At 58.2% G+C, this 21515-nt stretch overlaps 2 protein-coding genes across 8 annotated transcripts; one reads left to right on the forward strand and one right to left on the reverse strand.

Annotated features, from left to right (window-relative positions):
• Positions 1–7: 7 nt before the first annotated feature.
• LRCH4 (leucine rich repeats and calponin homology domain containing 4) lies at positions 8–11190 on the reverse strand. Of its 3 annotated transcripts, none has more exons than XM_025864658.2 (18): positions 10920–11188; positions 7220–7364; positions 6953–7079; positions 6684–6789; positions 4751–4887; positions 4490–4605; positions 4249–4348; positions 3926–4016; positions 3762–3835; positions 3581–3642; positions 3340–3471; positions 3139–3207; positions 2948–3045; positions 2731–2814; positions 2214–2299; positions 1901–2038; positions 1725–1802; positions 8–397 (listed from the first exon to the last, which is right to left on the reverse strand). In XM_025864658.2, the coding sequence occupies exons 1-18, from the start codon at positions 11137–11139 to the stop codon at positions 293–295; spliced, it is 1968 nt and encodes a 655-aa protein (XP_025720443.1). In that variant the 5' UTR covers positions 11140–11188; the 3' UTR covers positions 8–292. The 3 variants fall into 3 exon arrangements, with proteins under 3 accessions (XP_025720443.1, XP_025720442.1, XP_073740228.1); XM_025864657.2 differs by lacking the exon at positions 8–397 and adding an exon at positions 404–1422 and having other exon boundaries at positions 10920–11190; XM_073884127.1 differs by lacking the exons at positions 8–397; positions 10920–11188 and adding exons at positions 404–1422; positions 9997–10155.
• A 157-nt stretch (positions 11191–11347) lies between these two features.
• Positions 11348–21333, forward strand: FBXO24 (F-box protein 24). Of its 5 annotated transcripts, none has more exons than XM_073884132.1 (10): positions 11348–11703; positions 14140–14238; positions 14338–14521; positions 15489–15727; positions 15986–16220; positions 17058–17216; positions 17486–17607; positions 17870–18001; positions 20220–20390; positions 20726–21333. In XM_073884132.1, exons 1-10 carry the CDS (start codon positions 11665–11667, stop codon positions 21086–21088), a joined length of 1743 nt encoding a protein of 580 aa, XP_073740233.1. In that variant the 5' UTR covers positions 11348–11664; the 3' UTR covers positions 21089–21333. The 5 variants fall into 5 exon arrangements, with proteins under 5 accessions (XP_073740233.1, XP_073740235.1, XP_073740234.1 ...); XM_073884133.1 differs by lacking the exon at positions 11348–11703 and adding an exon at positions 13433–13790; XM_025864665.2 differs by lacking the exon at positions 11348–11703 and adding an exon at positions 13434–13859.
• The last annotated feature ends 182 nt before the right edge of the window (positions 21334–21515 follow it).

The raw sequence follows: 21515 nt of genomic DNA on the forward strand, positions 1-21515 counted from the left end.
GGCAGCCTGGAGGGCCCGGCTTCTTCTTTATTGCACTTGACACAACATCCGCCGCGCGTCTTCTATCCCAGACCCTTGGCCACACCCAGATGCGGCCAGGCGCCTCGCCGGGTCGGCCCGGCTTCCAAGCCCTCGGGCGGGCCGGGGGGGGGGGGGGGCGCCCAAGGAACAGGGCCAGGCCCGAGGCCGCCCTCACCAGAGTCCTTGCTAGGGAGCAGAGGCCGGGCGCGGCTGTCTTCTCTGTTCCTGGGTTCCCGGCCCGGGTCGGAGCCCTGCGCCCCGGCCTGGACCTCTATGGCCGTTCCAGCAGTGCGTGGACGACAGCAGCGATGTAGGTGAGGCCCCTTCCCGGGGCCCCCTCCTCTTCCAAGATGTGGTGGGGCTGGCACAGGGACTCCTGGGGGGAGGGGCCCAGGTTAAGTTCCCCACGTCACCTTGTTCTCTGGCTTCCCTGCCCTTCTCAGAGGGCAGGGTGGGAGAAACCCTAAAGAAGCCTGGGCAAACAGGGCTGACAGGATGGCCCCTCGGGTGGAGGTGGCAAAGGTCAGGGGCACCCCGGACACGGCTTGGGGGCAAAGGAGACGCAAGGAAGCTGCCAGCAGGTAACAGAAGGGCGATGACACAGGGGACCACGGCTCAGGGGAGGAGAGACCTGTCATTTCCAGAGGGAAATGCTGGAACAGGCAGGGTGACAAATAGAGCCTCAGGGGCACGGCCAGGGCTGGGCCTGGCCACAGCAGGAGCAGACGCAAACACACACACACACATACACACACACACACACAGAGGCGGCCACGGTCTGTACAATTTATACACAGAGACAGGGACCCAGCCTGGGCCCCTGCATCCCCTACAAATATAGAGTTCTCTCTACAAAATATAGATAATTTAGCTCCCCATAACAGTGGGAGGACGGGGGGGGGACGGCACAAGGAGGAAGGTTGAGATCTACCCTCTGAGGGAGCAGGGCCTGGAGGGAATGAAGGCACCATCAGCACTGGGAGGCGAGGGAAGGGAAGGGGCTACAGGAGGGTGGCCAGAGGCTGGGGGCCCAGGGTCTGGGTGCACCAGAGTGGGGCCTCTGAGGTCAGTGTTTGTGAGGGGAGGGGGTTCACTAGTGTCTTTGGTAGGGGCTGAAGGCACCACTGGTAGGGACGGGGGTCGCAAAGGAGTCATAAATAGAAATAGGGCGACGGGGGCGGGGAGAAAGGGTGACTTCAGGTCCTAGGAACCCAGGAGCCGAGTGTAGACGACATAGAGCAGCAGCATGAGGGCCACGTAGAAGAAGATGAAGCCGCCCAGACCAGAGGGGGGCCAGAGGGGCGGGGGGGGCCTGCCCCCCACCCGCTTCACAGCCTCCAGGGTGGTCCACAGCCCCTGGACGGTGCCCTGGAGGAGGTCCGAGGGCGAGCACAGGTCGGCCTGGGAAGGGAGAGTAGGGGCAGACGGACAAGGACAAAGAGCAGACGTCAGCAGCAGCAGCAGCGACACAGTCCCGCCCGCCGCTGCCCTCACGTGCCGGGGCCTGAGCCGCGCCAACATGCGCAGTGCAGGGAAGGGAGGCGTGCAGGGCAGGGACGCGCGGACATGCTTCCTTCTGGGGAGCAGACACCCCTGTGAATGGAACCCTGCCACCCGTGCGGAATGCTCAGCTGAGCCCAGGACGTCGCCACTCTCTATAGTAGGGGCCAGCCCTGGGCTCCCGAGAACATACCCCCCCATACCTCGGGCACCCCCATTTTTCGACAGGCTTCTAAGAAACTCTCCACATTTTTCCGAGACTTGAGAGCACTAAGTTTTGGCTGGGGGAGGGCGAGAAAGGAAAAAGAGAAGAGCGTAAGGGCGAGGCCCGGCAGTCCTCTGTCCCACCCCCTACCTCCCGCCCTGGGACCCAACTGACCACGGCAGGTGAGGGCACGTGGATGAAGGGCACGGAGCGGGGCCGCAGCTGGTTGGCCAGCTGACACAGGATGACCCCATTGGCCAGAGCCTCCGCCAGGTCCTCGGGCAGGGGCCGCTGCAGCCTTGACTCGAGGACCTGGGAGGCAGGAGGGTGGGGGCAGGGGGAGGGGTCGGTGGGGACTCCCGCCCGCCCCTTGTGTCCTCAGTGGAAGCACCCACAGGATGCGGCGGGAAGCCAGGAAACTCGAGGAGGCCTGGTGCAGCCGCCAAGGCCCCACCCCGCCCTGCCCCACGGGCCCCACCGCTCTTACCTGGCGCAGCTGTGCCATCAGCTCCTTCTCATCCAGAAGCTGGGGGGATCGCCGAGGTCTCAAGACAGAGTCTGGTGAGGAAGGGCCTGGAGAAGGAGGAGGAACGTGGGCCGTCTCTACCACCCGCCCCGCCGACTTCCTAGCTGGGTCGCAGTGTCTGGCACCCACATCTCCTGCCTTTGTGCTTATGGGATTTTTTTTTTTTAAGATTTATTTATTTATTTGAGAGGGAGAATGAGAGAGAGAGAGAGAGAGAGAGCATGAGAGGGGGGAGGGTCAGAGGGAGAAGCAGACTCCCTGCTGAGCAGGGAGCCCGATGTGGGACTCGATCCCGGGACTCCAGGATCATGACCTGAGCCGCAGGCAGTCGCCCAACCAACTGAGCCACCCAGGCGCCCCTGTGCTTATGGGATTTTCAACACAAAGAGACAATAGACTAGAGAACTCCCAGGCCAGAAGGGGTGTCCGCAGCCCAGGGGTGAGGGCTGGGTTAGCACTGGGGACAGGGGAAACCCACCTGAACCACTCTGAGAGGAAGAACGGAAGAGGAAGCTGTTTGGTCTCTGAATGGAGCCGAGTGGCCGGGGAGCAGGCACTGTTGCTGGGGGCCAGAGCCAGGGACGGGTGAGAAAAGACACCCCTCAGAGTCCCAGCCCCTTCCCTCAGGCCAGCGGGCCCCAGCCACCCCCTCACCTACGCAGTCCCCCCTCCTCTTCCCCCAGTCCGTGTCCCACCTGGTCCAGCTGCAGGAAGGGGCTCCTGGGGGGCGGGGGCAGGGGCTCCCTGCCCTCCTGAAGCTCCCAGCTGGGTGCCACTGGACTTAGGCATGCCGCTGAGGACGGACAGAAAGCGAATCAGAGAGGAGGGGCAGGGGCACGGTGGGCGGGGACAGAGCTCGGGGAGGTGGATCTGGGAGGGCACATACTTGTAGGAGGCCTGAGTGGACGAGGCAGCAGCACCTCCACCAGCAGCCCTGATCCCCAGCTTCAGAAAACTGGAAAATGAAGGCGATGTGGGGCCAGCAGCACAGGCAGGGGACCCGCCAACCCCGAGGGGCAGAGGAGCTTACGAGGGCTCGTTCCCACTCATTTCCAGGCCCCCCCCAACCCTGCCCCTTTGCTCACACCTGTCCTTCCTGGAGGCCCCCCACACCCCACTGTGCTGCTGCTGCTGCTGCTGCTGCTGCCGCCGCTCCCGCTCCTGCCACAGCTGCAAGGTGTCGGGGCGCCGCCGCTCCTCCCCCGCGGGCTCCTCCCGCCTGAGGGGAGAGGCAGGACCGTGAAGCAGAGGGAGGTCCGGGAGAGGAGGGAGGGTCCAGGGGGATGGCGTGGCGGGAGGAGGTGCTGGCTCAGGGGGCTCTGGGGTACCTGCTGCTGGATGCCTTCTCGGCGTCCCCTGCCGCAGAGCTTAATTCTGGCGGCCGCTGCTCCTAAGGGAAGAGCAGCAGAGGGGTCGAGGGAGGGTCCCCCCCCCCCCCCCCAGCCCGCGCCGGCCCCCCCCCCCCCCCGCCCCCGCCCAGGGCATGTGCACCGGCCCTGGGACCCTCACCTCAGCAGCGCCTCGCTCCTCCTCCGCAGGCACGTGGCTGTCAATGAAGTCAATCTGCTCAGGATCTCCGTCAGCTGGGGAGGCCAGGGCATGTCAGCAAGCACTGGGGGCCTCCAGGCACTCGTCCATGACCCCAGCCCCCTTACCCTGACCCCACCACTCACCAGAGCCATCCTCCCTCCGCTCCCTGGGCCCCCGAGGCTCCCGGGCCAGCTCCGAGATCCGGAAGGACAACTCCGAAAATTCATCTGTTGACTAGAAATGCAAAAATGGGAGAGAGCTGCTCTGTGGTGCTGGGGGTTCATGGGGTTCATGCCCTTGGGGTCTGCTGCTGAGCCAGCCCCTCCCTGAGATACCCGGGCAAGGGAAGAAGACCACTCTAGACACCAATGTCACTCTGATATTCAGTGGCACCAAGCACCTGACTCAGAGGTTCTCCCCCCGGGGGCTGAGACCCCCCAGTGTCTCGTGGAAAGGAGGCCCTTACCTCATTTCCAGACCACCTCTTGCTGCCACTGTCAACGCTGTGGAAGCCCGAGTCTAGCCCGCCATCGTACCGACGTCCCGGAAACAAGTCCTCAGCAGGGCTGGTGCCGCCAGGGAGAGCTGGTCAGTCCAGTACCGGGCAGCAACCCCTCCCATCTTCCCACCGAAAACCATCGAGTCTGTGCTGCCAGGAAGGGGCAGTCAGTAACCAGGGGCTTCCTTCCTTCCCACTTGGGACTTACCAGGGACTGAAACTCGGGGGGCGGGAAGGGGCCAGGTCCCCCAGTGCAGACGCCCCGCGCCGCCCAGCTTCTGTTGACAAGTACTTGAAGATGTGAAGTTTTCCCTTCAGGCAGATCTAGGTATAAGGAGGCACATGGTAGGGGTTAAGGGAAGCGAAGGGGGCTTCCCCAGATCCTGCTTGGCTACTAAAGGGACTCACCTCCCAACTCCTACCCATTCTCAGCCCTGTCCCCATGGTCCAGCCCAAATTCACCCCTCACCTGAGCCGGTGGGCTCTGCAGGGGGTTGCTGTCCAGCAGAATGACCTGCAGGTGCCTGAGGCGGCAGAAGGAGACCGGGATGCGGGAGACACGGTTACAGGAGAAATCCAGGCGGACAAGAGGAAGATCCCCCAGCTCTGGGGGTGGGTGAGGTAAGAGTCAGGAACCTGCCCAAGGGTGGGGCCTTGTGCTCACTTCCTCTGCCCTCTGTTCTGGCCCACTTGCCACCCTTGGGTCCACCACATTCTCTGGCCTGGCTGGCTGAGGGCACTCCCCAGGAACAACCTCCCTGCTTCCCTTCCTGCTCAAATCGGGCCCACCTCCAGGCCTCCCCTCCCTGAGCTCCTGCCCATCTCATGTGCTTCTCTCCCCTGCCCCACCCTGCCCACTCCATACTTCAACCGTTCCTTCATGCCCAAGTGACTGTCACGAGACCCAAACCAAACCGTGACATTGCACGGCTCAAACACCTTCCATGACTTGCAGCCGAGGCTGCTGAGGGTGAGCGGACTGTGCCCTGCACAAAGGCACCTAGGCAGGAGGGGCCTGCAATCCCGCCCGAACTTTACTAGCTGAGCCCTTCCCACCCCAGGCAAGGTTGTGCCCACCCACAGGAAAGGGTGCCTTTTTCTACTTCTCAAACATGCACAGTTGGATGAGTGATGACTAGAGACACAGAATAACACTCACCACTCCCTGGCCCAGCACGGTCAAGGTGTTCATGATCTGGCTTGATCCACATTTCCCATCTCACTGCCCACCCTCACACCACATCAGACAACCTCCAACCCCTCGGCTTCTGGACCTTTCCACATGCTGTTTGCTCAGCTGGGACACTCATTTCTGTGACCACCTTTCAAAGTTCAGCTCAAGTGTTGCCTCCTCCACGAAATCTTTCCAGACACTCAGGTTGGAATTCACTGCTCCTTCCTCTGTGTCCCCAGGGCATTTTGCTAGGGTCTCTCTTATGGCCCAGAGAGCACCCTGATCAAATGCTTGTTTACACTGCTACCGACTTAGAAGGAAAAGGGGCCAAAGTAGGACTAGGGGGAGCCCAGAGAAAATGGGTGACCACCTGACTCCCCTCTCTTGTTCTTTAAAACCGAGATGAGCATGGCTCCGGTTCTTCCCACCTGGCCCTGGCTCCCACCCACATGCTTTTTTGCACATGGGCTTCCTCTGCCTGGGATGCAGAAGGAAGGAGAACTTTCCTTCACAGGTCAGCGCCTGCCACGCCTCTGGGGCAAAGTCTTCCTCAAGCTCCCCGAGCAGATGCCTCCCTCCGGCTCCCGCAGCTCTTGCCGTGTCCCGTTCTAGCACGTCCCTCCACTTGTCTCTCCCCATGAAACCCATACATTTTCAGAGTTGGCCCCTGGTGTGAGTGACATCACTCACATCTACCTGACCCCCACCTAAAACACAGGACGCACACAACAGTGCTGGCTGAATAAGGGAAGGGGGGGCCCACTTTGGAGCAGAGACTATCAAATGTCAGAGTGGATCACAATTACCTTGTTAAAATGGGGTTGGGGGCTGCTTGGGCTCCAGCTCATGGCTCCACTGACTCAGAATCTTTGGGGGAGGAGGCATAGGGCATCATCTGACTCAGGTGCCCGAGAGCTCCCACTGGGTGAGTGATGACCCTGGGTGATCCCAAAGGCCCCTTGCAACCTTGGAATTCTACAGGGTGCCAACACACTTACCCACTCTCCTTTCTGTGCCTTGCTCCTCATTTGTGAAAATAGAGCTAATAACCTATGACTTGCCAGCCTCAGAGGGTTGCTGGTCAAGCACAAATAATTTAGTTTGTTTTATACACTGCAAAACCCTGGGCACCTGGACAGTGATGTTCTGTGAAGAGTCTTTGCGACTTCTCCAGTGTAGACATACACACTCCCCCCCCCCACACCCCCCAGATCTTCATTCTCCTCACCATCAGGCAGGGTGCTGAGCTGGTTCCTGCGCACACTGAGGTCCCGCAGGGAAGGGAGGCTACACAGCTCTGCCGGGAGGGCCTGCAACTCATTGCCGCTCACATCCTGCAATGAGGAAAGAAGTAGGGCAGGAGCCACGAGACCAGGGGCATCAGAAACTGCCTCCGGTCTCTGGCCACCTCCTTTGGTCCCCCCCTCCCCAAACTCCCCAAAGGCCCCTGGTGCCTGGCTCAACAGCCCCTCTTCTTGCTCTGCTCCCTGTGCTCACAAGCTGCCGCAGGCTTCCCAAGGCGCTGATGTCGGGAGGCAGGGCTCCCAGTTTGTTGTTGCTGACAATGAGCACCCTCAGGGGCAGCTGGCAGATGTAGGGTGGCAGTGATGACAGCTGGTTTCGGCTATGGAAGGGAGAAAAGCATGGGGCTCAGTCCCCAGGGCACTCCTCTTTTCAGGGTTCTGGGAGGAGCACTCGGGGTACCGTGTGCTGGGACTTGGGGCTCCCACCCCTCCCTGCCCCTGCCTGGCCGTGCCTCCCTACCTGAGGTTGAGGTAGGTAAGGGCTGTGAGATTCCCCAAGGCTGGGTTCAGGCATCTCAGGCAATTGTGGTAGAGGCTCAGGCCCTCCAGGGACACCAGCTGGCATGCTGCCTCCGGCACCTCAGGGAACCGGTTCCGGGACAGGTCTGGAAGCAAGTGTCAGGGGAGAGCTGTGGACAGGCCCAGCCCTGGACAGCAGGGCCCTGAACTTTCCTAGAGCCAGCTGCCCAGCTGTCCGCCTCCCCACTGGACCTAAAGAATCAGGCCTATAAACCTGGGCTCCTTGGAGAGAAGCTTTCTGCAAAACCGAGCACATTCCAAGCATTACCAGGACAGCAAAGGCCGTAGGGTCACTGGGCTGGAGAAGCTCAGACTTAGGAGGACAAACCATGACCACCACCTTCAAATACACAAATGAAGGACTACCCTGGAAAGGGTGACTGGCTTCTAGAACTCTTGTGGTTACTGCTGTTCTATGGAGAAGGCTGGGGCTCCAAAGAAAACAGCAAAGTAATGGGCCGGGAGGCTCGAGATAAGAATATGGTAAGCCCCCCGGGGAGACCACTGAAATAGCTCATCCCTCTTCCGTCCCTCCTTGGGGGGCCTTGTCCCCAGCCTCAACCTCTTTTCAACACAGGGAAGAAGCCAAGGGTCATTAGAGTCTGGCTCTCGAGAATAAGTAAGGCTCCTGACACACTGGACAACGGTTCTTCCTCAGCCCCTGGGATCAGCAAGCCAGGTCCAAGGGTCTGTGAAGGAACAGACTCCCAAGGACCAGGAGGGGAAGGCGAGCTGACCAAGCTGGAGGTGGAAGCTGGAGTCCTCAGGTCCCTCCCATCCGGATACACCTTCTTCAGGACCAGCCTCCTTCCCACCCTTTTCCAGCCCCACCGGCCTTTCTCTCCTTCCTCTCTTACTGACCCCGGCTTTAGGCACTCAGCTCTTTTGCCGGTGTCTTGGTCTGGGTGAGAAGCGGGGAGGGAAGTAGGGAGGGTAAAGCCTATGACCACCCCTTATCTCAAGCGGTCGCTTGCCACTCCAGTGAAAGGAGTCAGGCCTCTGGGGTTTCCGCCAGTCTGGGGACACTAACCGCTCAGAGCTCTGCAAGCCTGGGTCTCTGTTTTCTCTCCTCGCCTGCACTGGGAGGGGCCCAGGGCCTGCAGGGGGATGTCCCTGGCAATAGAACTTGGGTGAGCTGCTTAGGCAGCCCTCCCCAGGAAGGGGTGAGCAAAAGCTGATGGGAGGGAAGCTGGGGTATATCCCCAAAGGAAATGAGTCTCATGACAGGAAATGGAGTAGAAACGATCTGTCAGGTTCCGTCTCTGGTGGGCCCTATGTTTACCAGGGCGGATGATAGCCTGATGTACCAGGCCTCCTTTTATCTCCCTCTCTGCTCACAGCCCTGGTATGCAGAGAGAGAAGACCGGTCAAGAGAGAAGACCAAGTTCCGGAGAGGGTGAGACGGCCAGATGCAGTCCTCCTACGTTGGCCCTCCACCTGCCTGCTCTCCCTGCATCTACAAATGTGCGTGTGTGTGTGCGCGCGCGCGCGCGCGCATGCTGTGGATGAAGGGGGTGGAGGACAAGACGGGCTAAGCAGTGGTGGGGGCAAAAGCTAGGAGCGGAAGGGAGCCCAGGCTGGAGGAGGCAGGGCACAGGAGGCACAGGATGTGGTCTGTAAGAGAATGAGCTGCACTTCTCCTTTGCGAGAGCCGCCCCTCCCCGCCACCTCAGGATTCATCCTACTTTCAGGGGCCCCAAGGAACAGAGTCCAGGGGATATCAGAGACCTGTGCAATAGGAAATATGCAGGGCAAACAATGGGTCAGAAAGAGTTGGGAAAGCAGGATAGGGCTCAAAATAATGTGGCAGAGTGTTGAAGTGTTTAGTCTGGGTTGGAGGGCAAGGAGGTGTAGAGCACAGGGTATGGGCAACACTGACTGTCACTTCCCTTTTCCACCCCAAACTATAAGCATTCTGCTTGGGGAGAGGGGTCAGAGGAGAACGTTCTGGATGAGACAGATTCCACCTGGCCTACAACCTGGGCCCAGAAAGGACTCAGGGTTTCTGCGTGGAGAGCAGGACAGGAAGAGGTCCTCAGGAAGCTGGGATTTTCCCGCTTCAACACACAAGCTCACTCAGAACTGCCTGCACCCTGAGCCGGAATGCTGGTGGAGGGGGGTGGGAGGGGGCAGGAGCTGGGAGGGGCCAGGGAGTTCTTGGTAGTTTCCCCCAGGAGTCCACTCACAGAGGCAGAGCCCTAAGGAAGTAAAGAATAACATTTGGTCTTTGTCAAAAAACAAGCAAGGGGGAGGGGAAAGGGAACAGACGGGCGAGTGTCACACAGCTGCTGAGGTCAATCTGGAGCTTGGGGGTTAGGCGGCTGGGGGAGACTGAGAGGGAGACGAATGGCTCCTGGGGCTCACCCGTTCCCTGAAGTCACTCACTGCATGGTGGGCAAGTGCGTTTACCCAGCAGCCCAAGAAAAGTGGAGAGGTTTAAACTGGTCCTCCCCAGAACAGTGGAGGAAAGAGAGTGCCTGTGCCCACTTGAGTGTTTGCAGGTGAGGAGGCACCTGCTGGAGAAGAAATACAGGCTGTCGCAGAGCAGTGTCATCCGGAGGACGGGAGGACGCTCACCCAGCCCCAAGTCCCACCCTGGGCTAGGCTAGGGTGGGGCTTCGGGAATGCAGTCCTCCTCCCCACTCCCAATCTCCACCCCCCAGCTGCCAGCCCAAGGTCATAGGTTGTTGCCTCCTGAGCAGCTGAGGCCTGACTCACCTGTCATGGTAGAGTCCCCCACACCCTGGCAGCAAGACACCAGGAAGGAGGGAGCATGATTAGAGGGATCTGTGAGTGGGGGAGTGGACAGGCAGTGGGACAGTCTCTAGCTTCCCAGCACTCCTAGCCAGGAGATAAGATTTCCTTCCTTTCAGCAACTGCCTCAAGTCCCTCCCCCTTGGGAAAGCAGAAGCTGAAATGGGAATTCTAGGGTCCCTATGAGGTCACAGGCTCCATAGTGACCTCACAGACGCAAGAAGGAGGAGGAGTCTCGGATACGGGGGTCAAGGATAATAGGTGGAAGAGCTCGAGGAGAACAGCGTTAGGGGAGGTGGAAGATTTGCTTCTTTCCCATAGGCTAGCTGAGTGAAGAGTGGAGAGGGCCAGCGACCTTAGGGGGCGGGACAACAAGCACAGTAAACAGAAACACCAGGTTGTTAGGGGCAAATCCTAGGGAAGGGGGGGGGGCCTAAGGCTGCTCGGGTCTCGGTGGAACGGGGAGGAAAGAGCTGGGAGACGAAGTGCAGGAAGAGAAAGGAGTCCTCAGAGGGGATCGTGGGGGCTGCTTTAAGGAACGATCAGAACCGAGGTTGAAGAGGTCATGCAAATGAGTCAACCAGGTGAGGGGCGGGACCATTCTACAGGTGCGCGGATATGCAAATAAAGAGAAGCAGAAGACGGGGAATTCTCACAACGCTCGGCCGGGGCGCCGGGCATTCCGTGCGAACGAGAAAAGTGTCCATTGTCTGGTAGTTCTCAAAGTGGGGAGGGGGAGGTAGCAGGCTTATGCAAATCGGCGGGGTCGAGAACCCCGACGGTCAGGTGAAGGGGCGGGCTAGACTCTCGAGCCCGGCGAGAAACGAGCCAGGGGCGGGGCCATGCAAATGAGGGTCCCTGCCGGGTACCGGGCCGGGTGCACTCACCAGCCTGGGTGATGTCTGACAGGTCGTAGCTGCGGGCCGCGCCCCGGGGGAAGTGCTTCAAGCGCCGGTTAGATAGGTTCAGGGTCCCGGTGGCCACGGCCTCCTCTAGGGCCCTCTCTGCACTGCGGCTCCCGGGCAGACCCGGAGACCCTGGAACAGAGGTCGTGGCCGCCGCCTCCTCACCCCCGGCGGCGAGTGGGGCCGCTACCGCCGCCGCCATCCGCTCCCGGCGGCTCCCGCTGCCTGACTGACGGGACCGGCCGTCCCTCCTACCCCCTCCCCCTCCTTGGAGCCGCCGTAGTCGCTTCAACGCGGGGGGAGACGGGCTCAGGGACCCGGCGGACCAATCGCGGCCCCGAGACGCGTCGGAAGTGGCTAATCAGAACCCGCCGGGGGGGGTGGAGACTCCAGCGCCGGAGTGAGGCGACAGAAGGGAGGGGGCTAGAATGGAGCGCTCGCCAACGGCCGACGCTTCAGGCCGGCCCGCCCCGCGCAGCCGCATCCAATCGCAATGCTTAGGGCTGGGGATGGAGCCAATCAGGTCTAACTAGGAGACGGGGACGCCAGCCCTCCACTAGAAGGGATGGAGGCCGAGTGACCGCAAGCCGGGGCTCCTGGTTTTCTTCCAACGGAGGCCAATCGCAAGCCAGATACAGGCGAGTGACTGTCGAGAAGGCCAATTAGATCCTCCGGAGGGAACCTGGCCCGGCCTCTTCTCTGAGGGACGGCTGTACCTACCAATAGCATGGGCGAGAAGGCGGTCCCTTCGCCTAGGAGGAGGCGGGTGAGCTAGAACTTTGAGACTGAGGTAAAGAATGTGAGCGCTGCGCGCCGGGCGGGCCGGGACCAGTGTAGGGGCTGGAGTGGCGCGTACGGCCTGGAAATGTTAGGGAGCGAGCCCGCTCTGAGGGCGCGAGGGAGGCCGGGGTGGGGGCCAGGCGACGCCTGAGGCCAGTGCGCAGCGGGTCGTTGGCATCCGAAGGGACCGTGGAGGCCTTTCCGGCTGCGGAGGCTGAGGCCCTGCGGCGGTGTCCGGAGCCCCGGCGGGCGGGCGGCTTCCCAGAGACCGGAGATGCGCAGCTCAGCTCCTGGAGGAAGGGTTACGGGAGACCGGAGAGCCTTCAGAGCTGCCGCCCGGCTGGCCAGCCCGCCCCCGAAGAGCGCGCCTGGACGGGACACTGTGATGACGAGCCCGGGGGGTGGGGGGGGGGGGGGGGGGGGGGGGGGTGGGTGTTAGTCCAGAAGGGACCGTGCCCTCTAGAAGAAGCCCTCCGTTTTACAAATGAGGAAACAGGCGGAGAGAAGTTGATGGGTTGGCAAGAGCAAACCGCAAGTTACTGACCGCTTGCTCTAGAAGCCCGGTTTCCCACCGTTTCCCAGCAGCTTCTGTGGTGGGCTTTTTCTATCTGCACCCTTTTCTTCGCCTCCTGAGCTGAAATGGAGTGGATCAAAGGGGGGCCCAGACACCAGAGGAAGCCGACGATCCTTTTTCTGTCTGCTGAGAGATCTCAGCATCCTCTTAGGTGGCATAACATAGTCCATGTGCTATGGTCAGAGTTGCCTGAACGCAGACCACTTTAAGTTTCTTATAAATCACATCTCAAATGTTGACATCCCTAAACATTTACTGAATGATTAAAATTCCATCCACGGTGTCTCAAACTAGTTGTTTACTACTCACCATGAATAAGGGAGTTTGGGTGGTTGACGATTAGCTAGCGCTATAAATTCAGTAGTACTAGGCAGCTGAGTGCTGGTTGTCCAGGACTGGATAGCTTTGAGCTCCTGGAAGACCCGGTTACTCCTTGGATTTATTGGTGTAGATCCTTTGGTCCTACCTAGACAGACACACTCCCAAATCCTGCTGTTGCTCGTACATGGCACCCCTCTCCCCCCATAAGACTATGTTAAAAGCTTAGACTCTGGGAGATACCCCAAGGTTCAGAGTAATTCTGTCCCTTTCTGCCACCCTGATAGGTTGTCCTTCATACAGGCTTTGATGTTACTGTCCAGGAAATCTGCTTTTGAGTGTGCTTTATGAGACTAAAGAATTTGTGAATTGGGCGCCTGGGTGGCTCAGTTGGTTAAGCGACTGCCTTCGGCTCAGGTCATGATCCTGGAGTCCCGGGATCGAGTCCCACATCGGGCTCCCTGCTCAGCAGGGAGTCTGCTTCTCCCTCTGACCCAACCCCCTCTCATGTGCTCTCTCTCTCTCTCTCAAATAAATAAAATCTTTAAAAAAAAAAATTAAAAAAAAAAAAGAATTTGTGAATTATTCCCACTTTCATCTGGTGCATGCTCTCCTGTAGGAGAGTCTAGCAGGGTCACCATTCCCCCCCTCACCTGTCAAACTGAGTTTATACTTTTTTTTTTTTTTTTGAGTTTATACTCGGGGACTACAAATCCCCTGGAGGCCCTAGCCTGCTGAGATAGAATTCACCAGTGTTTCTCTACGGAGTAGAGTTAGTGCTAAAAGGGCCTCAATTGGAGGAACCTCACAACTACTCCCCAAAAGGAAAGGCCTCATCTACCAGTAGATCACACTTTCTCTCTCCTGTAAAATGCATATGCCATGAGCCATCGGGTGGCTAGAGCTGAGCTAGAACCCAGGAGCTGTCTAAGAGAAAATCCCAGGCCAGGTTGGGGAAAATAGGTCACAGTGGCTGGGCAGTGAGGTCACAGAGAGCTTTGTCTTCCCAGACTCCATGGGGGAGGGGCCTAGGAGGCAGAGGGGCCCCAGAGGTCCCCCAAGCCCAGGCGGGGGACATGGTGTGGGGAAGGCAGCAGGGACGGGGGCCAGGGAGCTGACTACGGGGGGGCCAAGGGGCCCGGAGAGATGAGGGCAGGAGCAGGGAGGGGGCAGTCAGGATGGTGAGGAGAAGCCGGAGACAAAAGCTGCAAAAAGTCACCGGGCTGTGCGGTCGGGAGGAGGGGCTCCGGGTGAGGGGCGAGCGAGCCAAGGGAAGGACAAGAAGATGGCAGCCAGAGATCGGAGGGGGGGGGGGGGGGTTCTTTGGAGCCGGTGGACCAAGGCACACGGCAGATAGGGAGGGGTGACCCATGGACCTAGAGAGAAAGATGGGAGGATTTGAGGACACGGAGCTGGAAGACAGAGCTGTGAGCCCCCAAGAAAGTAGCTAATGAAAGACAGGCTGAGAGAAGGGAGCAAAAGAGGCCTGACTCTCATGGAACCCCTGTGCTCCCCATTCTCCTTGGGTAGGTGAAGCGGAGCTGCCCTTCATGTGGCCCAGAGCCTGGGGGTGAAGAGAAGAAGGGGAGAGGGAACCCTATTTCTCTTCAGCTGTTCCCCCCAGAGCTGGTGAGTCCTCCGCAGGGAGGTGGTCTTAAGAGTAAAGGACAGGGGGCCAGAGCGCTGAGGGGCCCCGGTGATCCCTGCCTCCTCCCTCCTGCCCCCCAGGTGGAGCATATCATCTCATTCCTCCCAGTCAGAGATGTGGTCGCTCTGGGCCAGACCTGCCACTACTTCCACGAAGTGTGCGATGCCGAGGGCGTGTGGAGACGCATCTGTCGCAGGCTGAGTCCTCGCCTACGAGAGCAGGGTTCTGGGGTCCGGCCCTGGAAGAGAGCTGCCATTCTTAACTGTACACCTCCCCAGAAACTCCCCTTCTCTTTGCCTCTGTCCTCCCTTATTCTGGGGTCCCTCCAGTTCCCTAGAGTCGCCTCAGCATTCCCGGCCAAACTTCCCGGGCCCCTTTCCCTGGAAGAGATTCAAAACATACGCCCTCCACCACTGCAAGCCTCTAGCTCCACCCTCTGATGGACCCGCATTACTAGCATCCATGACAAACCTCCCTCCATATTCAAAGTCTCTGTCCAAATCCCGGACACCTCCTCCACTCCCCAAACGTGGAGTTTTTCCTCCTCTAAACCAGGGTTTCTCAACCTCATCACTGTTGCCATTTGGGGCCAAATAGTTATTTGGAGTGGGGGGGGCTGTCCTGTGCATTGCAGGATATTTAGCAGCATCCCTGGCCTCCACCCGCCGGATGCCAGGAGCAAACCTCCCCCCAGTTGTGACCGTCCGTGTTACCTGAGGGACAGAATCACCCCAGGCTGAGAAACATGCTCTAAACCATTCCCAGGGAGCCCCTATGCAAGTACTTGAGATTAAGGGAGATCCAGATCTGATCCGGATAGCAGCTCCGGAGCAAGGGCTGAGGGGGGCTACTGGCCTTTCTCACTCACCCTTTTCCAGTCCTCTTTTTGCAGCTTTTCTATGTATTATGTTCCCCCTGATGTCTCTGATGCAAGGTTGGACTGAAGAAGCACTCACTTAGAAGCATGTGTAGTGCCCTGGGCTGGGGGGCAGAGGGGGACAGAGAACTCAAGTTCAGGCATGGGGATTATTAAAGATATCCTCTATAGGGGATTATTAAAGATGTCCTCTGAGCTTTCCAGTGTCCTTTAGAAGGGGTCTGTTCCCCAGTCTTAGGTACGGGAGCTGCTAAATACCATTGCTACCCAAGAAATCTAGTCTGCCCAAGCTCTGATTCCTCTCCCTTGTGCCATCCTGAGCCCTTGAGCCTTCCATCTCCTTCCCTTCTCCAGACACGAAGGGCCTGTATTTCCAGGCATTTGGGGGCCGCCGCCGCTGTCTCAGCAAGAGTGTAGCCCCCCTGCTAGCCCATGGCTACCGCCGCTTCTTGCCCACCAAGGACCACGTCTTCATTCTTGACTACGTGGGGACCCTCTTCTTTCTCAAAAATGCCCTGGTCTCCTCTACCCTTGGCCAGATCCAGTGGAAGCGAGCCTGCCGCTATGTTGTGTTGTGTCGCGGAGCCAAGGATGTGAGTAGCAGAGCCCTGGCAGCCGAGACCCCACCCCTCCTGCGGGGGCGGGGGGGGCGGGGGGGGGGACGCAGGGCCCACACCAGCCCTGAGATATTCTCCTTGGGACAGTTGCCCTCCTGTCCCAGGAACTGAGAAACAAGTCCTCGTTTCCCAGCCCTGAACCCAAGTACCTCATCTCTCACCCCAGGATCCCGTTGGCCCAGCCTCATTCCACTCCAAGGCCTAGATCCCAGACACCTTCATCTCTTCCTACAGTTTGCCTCGGACCCAAGATGTGACACAGTTTACCGTAAATACCTCTATGTATTGGCCACTCGGGAGCAGCCAGGTGTGGTAGGCACAACTGGCAGCCGGGCCTGTGACTGTGTCGAGGTCTATCTGCAGTCCAGTGGGCAGCGGGTCTTCAAGATGACCTTCCACCACTCCATGAGCTTCAAACAGATCGTGCTGGTCGGTCAGGAGACCCAGCGGGCTCTGTTGCTTCTCACAGGTGTGGCCCAGAGCAGTGGTTTGCAAATTGCTTTCTACAGATTCTTCGGGACCTGCTGCAGGGGAGGGGGAGGGCTCTCACATGGGTTTCTGCAAGTCAACTCATCCTGCTCTCAAACCCAAGAGCTTTGCTTTTTTGTCTGTCTCCTCATCTAAGATTCTGTGTGTTTCATATGAGTAAAGGGCGCTGCTGCAAAAAATAGTTTAGAAACCACTGTTCTAGTGGAAGGCCAGTTTTTAAAAATTCTAACTTTTGTAACCTCCCTGTTAGACACTACACTTAATTCCCCAAATCTCCCCCCCCAACTTGCTCATTGTCATATATATATACATATATATATATATATATATTTAAGTTTTTGTTTTATTTATTTAAGCAATCTCTACACCGAATGTGGGGCTCAAACTCACAACCCCGAGATCAAGAGTCACAAACTCTTCTGACTGAGCCAGACTCGTGCCCCTGTCCCCCTTATTTGACCACACTCCCAAGCTTGAGACCCTCTGGACTTCTTCATGCCAGGCAGGGCCCCGATTTGTCAGCATCATTCTTCCTAACACTCCAATTGGATTCTGCCAAATCTGACTATTAGGTGTTCTCTCCACTCGTCTTTCACACCCCAGGACTTCCCTGATTTATTTTTGGTGGTAAAGGGCTAGAGTTTGGACAACTCAAGGTCACTCTTCCCTTATTCCATTTCTACCCTTTTTCTTCCAGCCCCACTCCAGGGCAGTAAATGTTTCATCCGTATGGCTTAGAGGGTCTACTGGGAACTTAATGTGGATATTGGGGGGGTCCCCTCCCCCACATAATTATCTGCCTCTCCCCATCTCCCAGAGGAAGGAAAGATCTACTCTTTGGTAGTGAATGAAACCCAGCTGGACCAGCCGCGCTCCTACACAGTTCAGCTGGCCCTGAGGAAGGTGTCCCGTTGCCTGCCTCACCTTCGTGTGGCCGGCATGGCTTCCAACCAGAGCAGTACTCTCTACATCACAGGTAAGGACCACCTTCCTTCTTCTCCAGACCCTGGTCTTAAACAGACCTTCCAGATATGGACGGCGCCCCCTGATACTTACTCCAGCTCTGTGGTGGACCCTCTCGGGCATCCTAGTGGAAAGATGAGTTTAGGTCCCCAGATATCATAGCTGGTGTATTGCTAGTGGGTGTGAGACACCCCGGGTCTTACAGCTTTTATCCCAGGTAGGGCCTTAGCTCTAGGAAATAGGTGCCCAAAGCTGCTGAGCTGAGGGCTCCTGACCCCCCAGACCAGGGGGGAGTGTATTTTGAGGTGCATACCCCAGGGGTGTATCGTGATCTCTTTGGGACCCTTCAAGCCTTTGACCCCTTGGACCAGCAGATGCCACTTGCTCTCTCACTGCCTGCCAAGGTAGGATGCTGGAGGAATGGGGCAGACCAGGGGGTGGGCAGAGGGGGGTGGGTTAGGGTTTGAAAGGTACCAGAGGTCTGAAATATGAGCAGGGATCAAATGATTGCTCAGGGAGGGACAGGGGACCCAGAGAGAGGGGCGAGGCAGCGGGCGAGGCCAAAAGAAGTCAGCTGGGAATGGCAGGTTAGCACCTGGGAGATTCCGGAGCTCAGGGTTCCTCTGGAGGGAACTGAATGCCCACCTCCTCTTTCTTACTTCTTAGATCCTATTTTGCGCTCTTGGCTACAATCACCTTGGCCTGGTGGATGAATTTGGCCGACTCTTCATGCAGGGAAATAACAGATACGGGCAGCTGGGAACAGGGGACAGAATGGACCGAGGGGAACCCACACAGGTGAGACTGTTTCTCAGTTACTCTCATCCGGACCCCCTTCCTCCAATTCCCTAACCCCCGGATCTCTCCGATTCTCCACTCTCTTTAGAATCCACTCCTTACTCCCTGGGGAAGTTAAGCCAACCAGTGCGTAAGGCCTGTGGTACTACTGGTGCATGTCTTTCCCAGGGTTGGCACTATGAGGTCCGTTCTGTGCAGTGCTTGCTGTAAGTGCAATAGGAATTCAGTGAAGCAGGGAGACCGGGGTGGGGGGTGGGGGGGGGGGGCTGGTCTAACCAGAAGAGGTGAGATGTGATCAGGGCCTGGTGGCTGAGATCGGATTCGGGTGGGCACAGGGAGAGGCATTCTGCATAGTGGGGACGACAACGCAGCTGGCACATACCTAAAGCAGAGACGGTGTTTCAGAAACCGGTAGATATGAGGCGGTGCAGGTGGGGGTGAGCCCGGAGAAACATAGCTTTGGGAAAGAGTCACTGCAGGTTTCGGGAGCAGAACGTAACCCCCACGGATGACTGAGAACAGGAGGCTGCGGAATGAGAAGCCCACTGGGAGACTGTGGAGCCCCAACAGCACTTGAGACAAGAGCCGGGGGCAGTGAGGGCCCAAAAGAATGGATCCCGGAGATGTTTTGGAAGGAAATGAACAGGCTCTGCTGAGATGTGAGGAGAAGGCCCTGAGGACAAAAGGGGCTCTGGCGCGAGACCCCTTGAAGAAAGATGGCATGCCTACGAACGTGGAGGGGAGGCTGGCTTGAGGGAAGAGGCAGGGCATGACTTTGGACTTTTTCTAAAGTGGAAATGTCTCCTTGCCATTAGATTCCATGTCAGAACTAGGCTGACACGGACAGAAGTAGGGATAGAGGAGCAAAGCCCGGGCAGGAGCCGATGTTGTAGGCAGAGGGAATGAAAAGGCCGTCTCTGAGACCGGAGGGGCACACCCTCAGATGCCAAATCCCAGAAGCGTGGGCTCAGAGAGTTTCAAACAGGAGGGGGTGACTCATGGTGACAGATAATGCAGGACTATACTTACTGACACAGAAAGATGGTCAGGCCATATTTTTCGGTGAAAAAAAAAGTGTGAAATTATTTTATATAATACAATCCCATTTTTGTTTAAAAATATACAATTAAAAAAATATATATATACAATTTATACATACGTACACATACACACACACACAAGCAGCAGTGAAGAAGAATATCCAGCAAGATGTTCACAGTAGGTGGTGGGATTCCCAGTGATTTTTTTTTTTTTTTTTTTTAGTAGGTTCCATACCCAGCGTGGAGCCCAACACGGAGCTCGAACTCACGACCCTGAGATTAACACCTGAGCCAATATTAAGAGTCTGGGTGCTTAACCGACTGAGCCACCCAGGCGCCCCTTGCCAGTGATTTTTAAATTAATCTTTGCTCACCAATATTTTATAATTTTTCTATGATGACCCTAAATTACTTAACCTGTATCTTCAAAATTAAAGCCCTCATGATCTCAGGAGGAAGTGTGCAGGAGAGGCCCTGGGATTTGGCAGCCGGGAGGTCAAGTGCATTTGGAGAGAACATGTCAGTAGCTTAGTAAGCAGAGAAAGCCTGGCTGTGGTGAGAACAAGAATGGGGTCAGCCCCAGACTGGTCATGTAACCAGTTCTGCTGCCTAAAAGACAGCCATCGGAAGCCGCAGGAATCAGGTGGCAATGTTGTTTTTCAAAATAGGGTCGCCAGTTTGAAAGAGAGCAATAGGACAAGTTGAACATGCTGGAGAGAGAAGGGAGGAGTAAGTGGAAGGAAAGTCCTTCCTGGGGGCTGACCTGGAATTGCACAGGGAGGGGGTCTTTCAGCTTTGGGAAGAGGAAGGATAGCCCTCCTCCCCGGGCTGGAAGGCAGGATGAGAGGCTGGCCTGGCACAGGCCTGGGGTGACAATGAGGGAGCAGATAGCCGACCCTGGGCTCAGACCAGTAGCCTGTTTTCTGGGGAGCAAAGACGAGGAACCAGCAGAAGTGCTAGACCCCGTGCAGTCCGACTGGGGCTGCAGGAGAACCAAGGAGGGGGGGATTGCTGCTGGTCTCCCTCCTGGCTGGGTGGCAGGTGGGGTGGGGGGGCGCTGAGTCCCTCCGCTTTCCTCTCCTCGTTTCCCTAGATCCTTCCCTGGGCCTTCCTGTCCTATCCGGGGCCCCCAGGTCCTTGGCGTTCCCACCTTAGGGATCCTGGCTCTGTGTCCTCAGGTGCATTATCTGCAACGCCCCATTGCCCTGTGGTGTGGCCTCAACCACTCCCTGGTGCTGAGCCAGGGCTCGGACTTCAGCAAGGAGCTGCTGGGCTGCGGCTGTGGGGCTGGGGGCCGCCTCCCTGGCTGGCCTAAGGGGAGTGCCTCCTTCGTGAAGCTCCACGTCAAGGTCAGAGCACTGTCAGACAAGCAGGCAACCAGGGAGGGCAGGAGCAATTAGAGCGAGGTGGCACAGCAACGTAGCCGGGGCTCCTGCAGGAACCCGGGGGCCCCATCGTCCCGGCACCACCTGCCTCCCTTCCCAGCCCCACACCACGGCTCCTGGCTCTCTCCCTTAGCAGACCCTGCTGGCCCTCTCTGACCTCACACAACCTTGGGGCTTGGCCAGTCCGAGCTCACTTGCTGGCTCGGGGCTGCTCTGAGAGGGAAGAACACAACAGCTGGGGCTTCCTGGGAGCCCCTCAGTAAAGGCCCCACTCAGCCACGCCCCTTCTCTCCTCCAAGGTCCCTTTGTGTGCCTGTTCCCTCTGCTCTACCAGAGAGTGTCTCTACATGCTGTCCAGCCATGACGTCGAGCACCACCCCACCTATCGGGACCTTCCAGCCAGCAGGGTGGTGGGGACCCCCGAGCCCAGCCTGGGGGCCGGAGCATCCCAGGACCCTGGGGGGGCGGCCCAGGCCTGTGAGGAGTACCTCAACCAGATCCACAGTTGCCCCACATTGCAGGATCGCATGGAAAAGATGAAGGAGATCGTGGGCTGGATGCCCTTGATGGCCGCACAGAAGGATTTCTTTTGGGAGGCCTTGGACCTGCTGCAGAGGACTGCTGCGGGGGCTGGCTCAGGCCCCCCAACCCCTGAGAGCTGACCCCCCCTCTCCTAATCTCACCCCTGGAGGGAGAGTCTGGCCCTGGGCCAGGAGCTAAGGAGAAATGGGGTGGTAGCAGTAAACACTGCATGTGCACATGGGGGGGTGGGGTGGAGATTGCTAGACGTGCCAGGATGAACCGGGAACTGTTTTGTAAGATTGTTCGGGGGGGCTGCCCAGGAGGGGCCCCCAATCTATCATGGACAAGAGATTTGATGGACAAATAGAATAAAAGGCTGAAGTGAGGCCCGGTTTGGAGCCCTGGGGCCTGGGAGGAAAATGGGGCAGGGAACGGGGGGGGGCCCAATGCCTGGCTCGGTGGGCACCAGAGGGCAGGAGAGGGGCCGGGGGTGGGCGGGGCAGAAGCGGCTCAAGCATTCAGGTGCTGCGGCGGACCTGACCCCCTAAATCTCTGTTTGCTTTCCCC

Source organism: Callorhinus ursinus, unplaced genomic scaffold (assembly GCF_003265705.2).
Source record: "Callorhinus ursinus isolate GAN/ISIS: 27379988/994484 unplaced genomic scaffold, GSC_fseal_2.0 scaffold55, whole genome shotgun sequence".
NCBI lineage: Eukaryota > Metazoa > Chordata > Mammalia > Carnivora > Otariidae > Callorhinus > Callorhinus ursinus.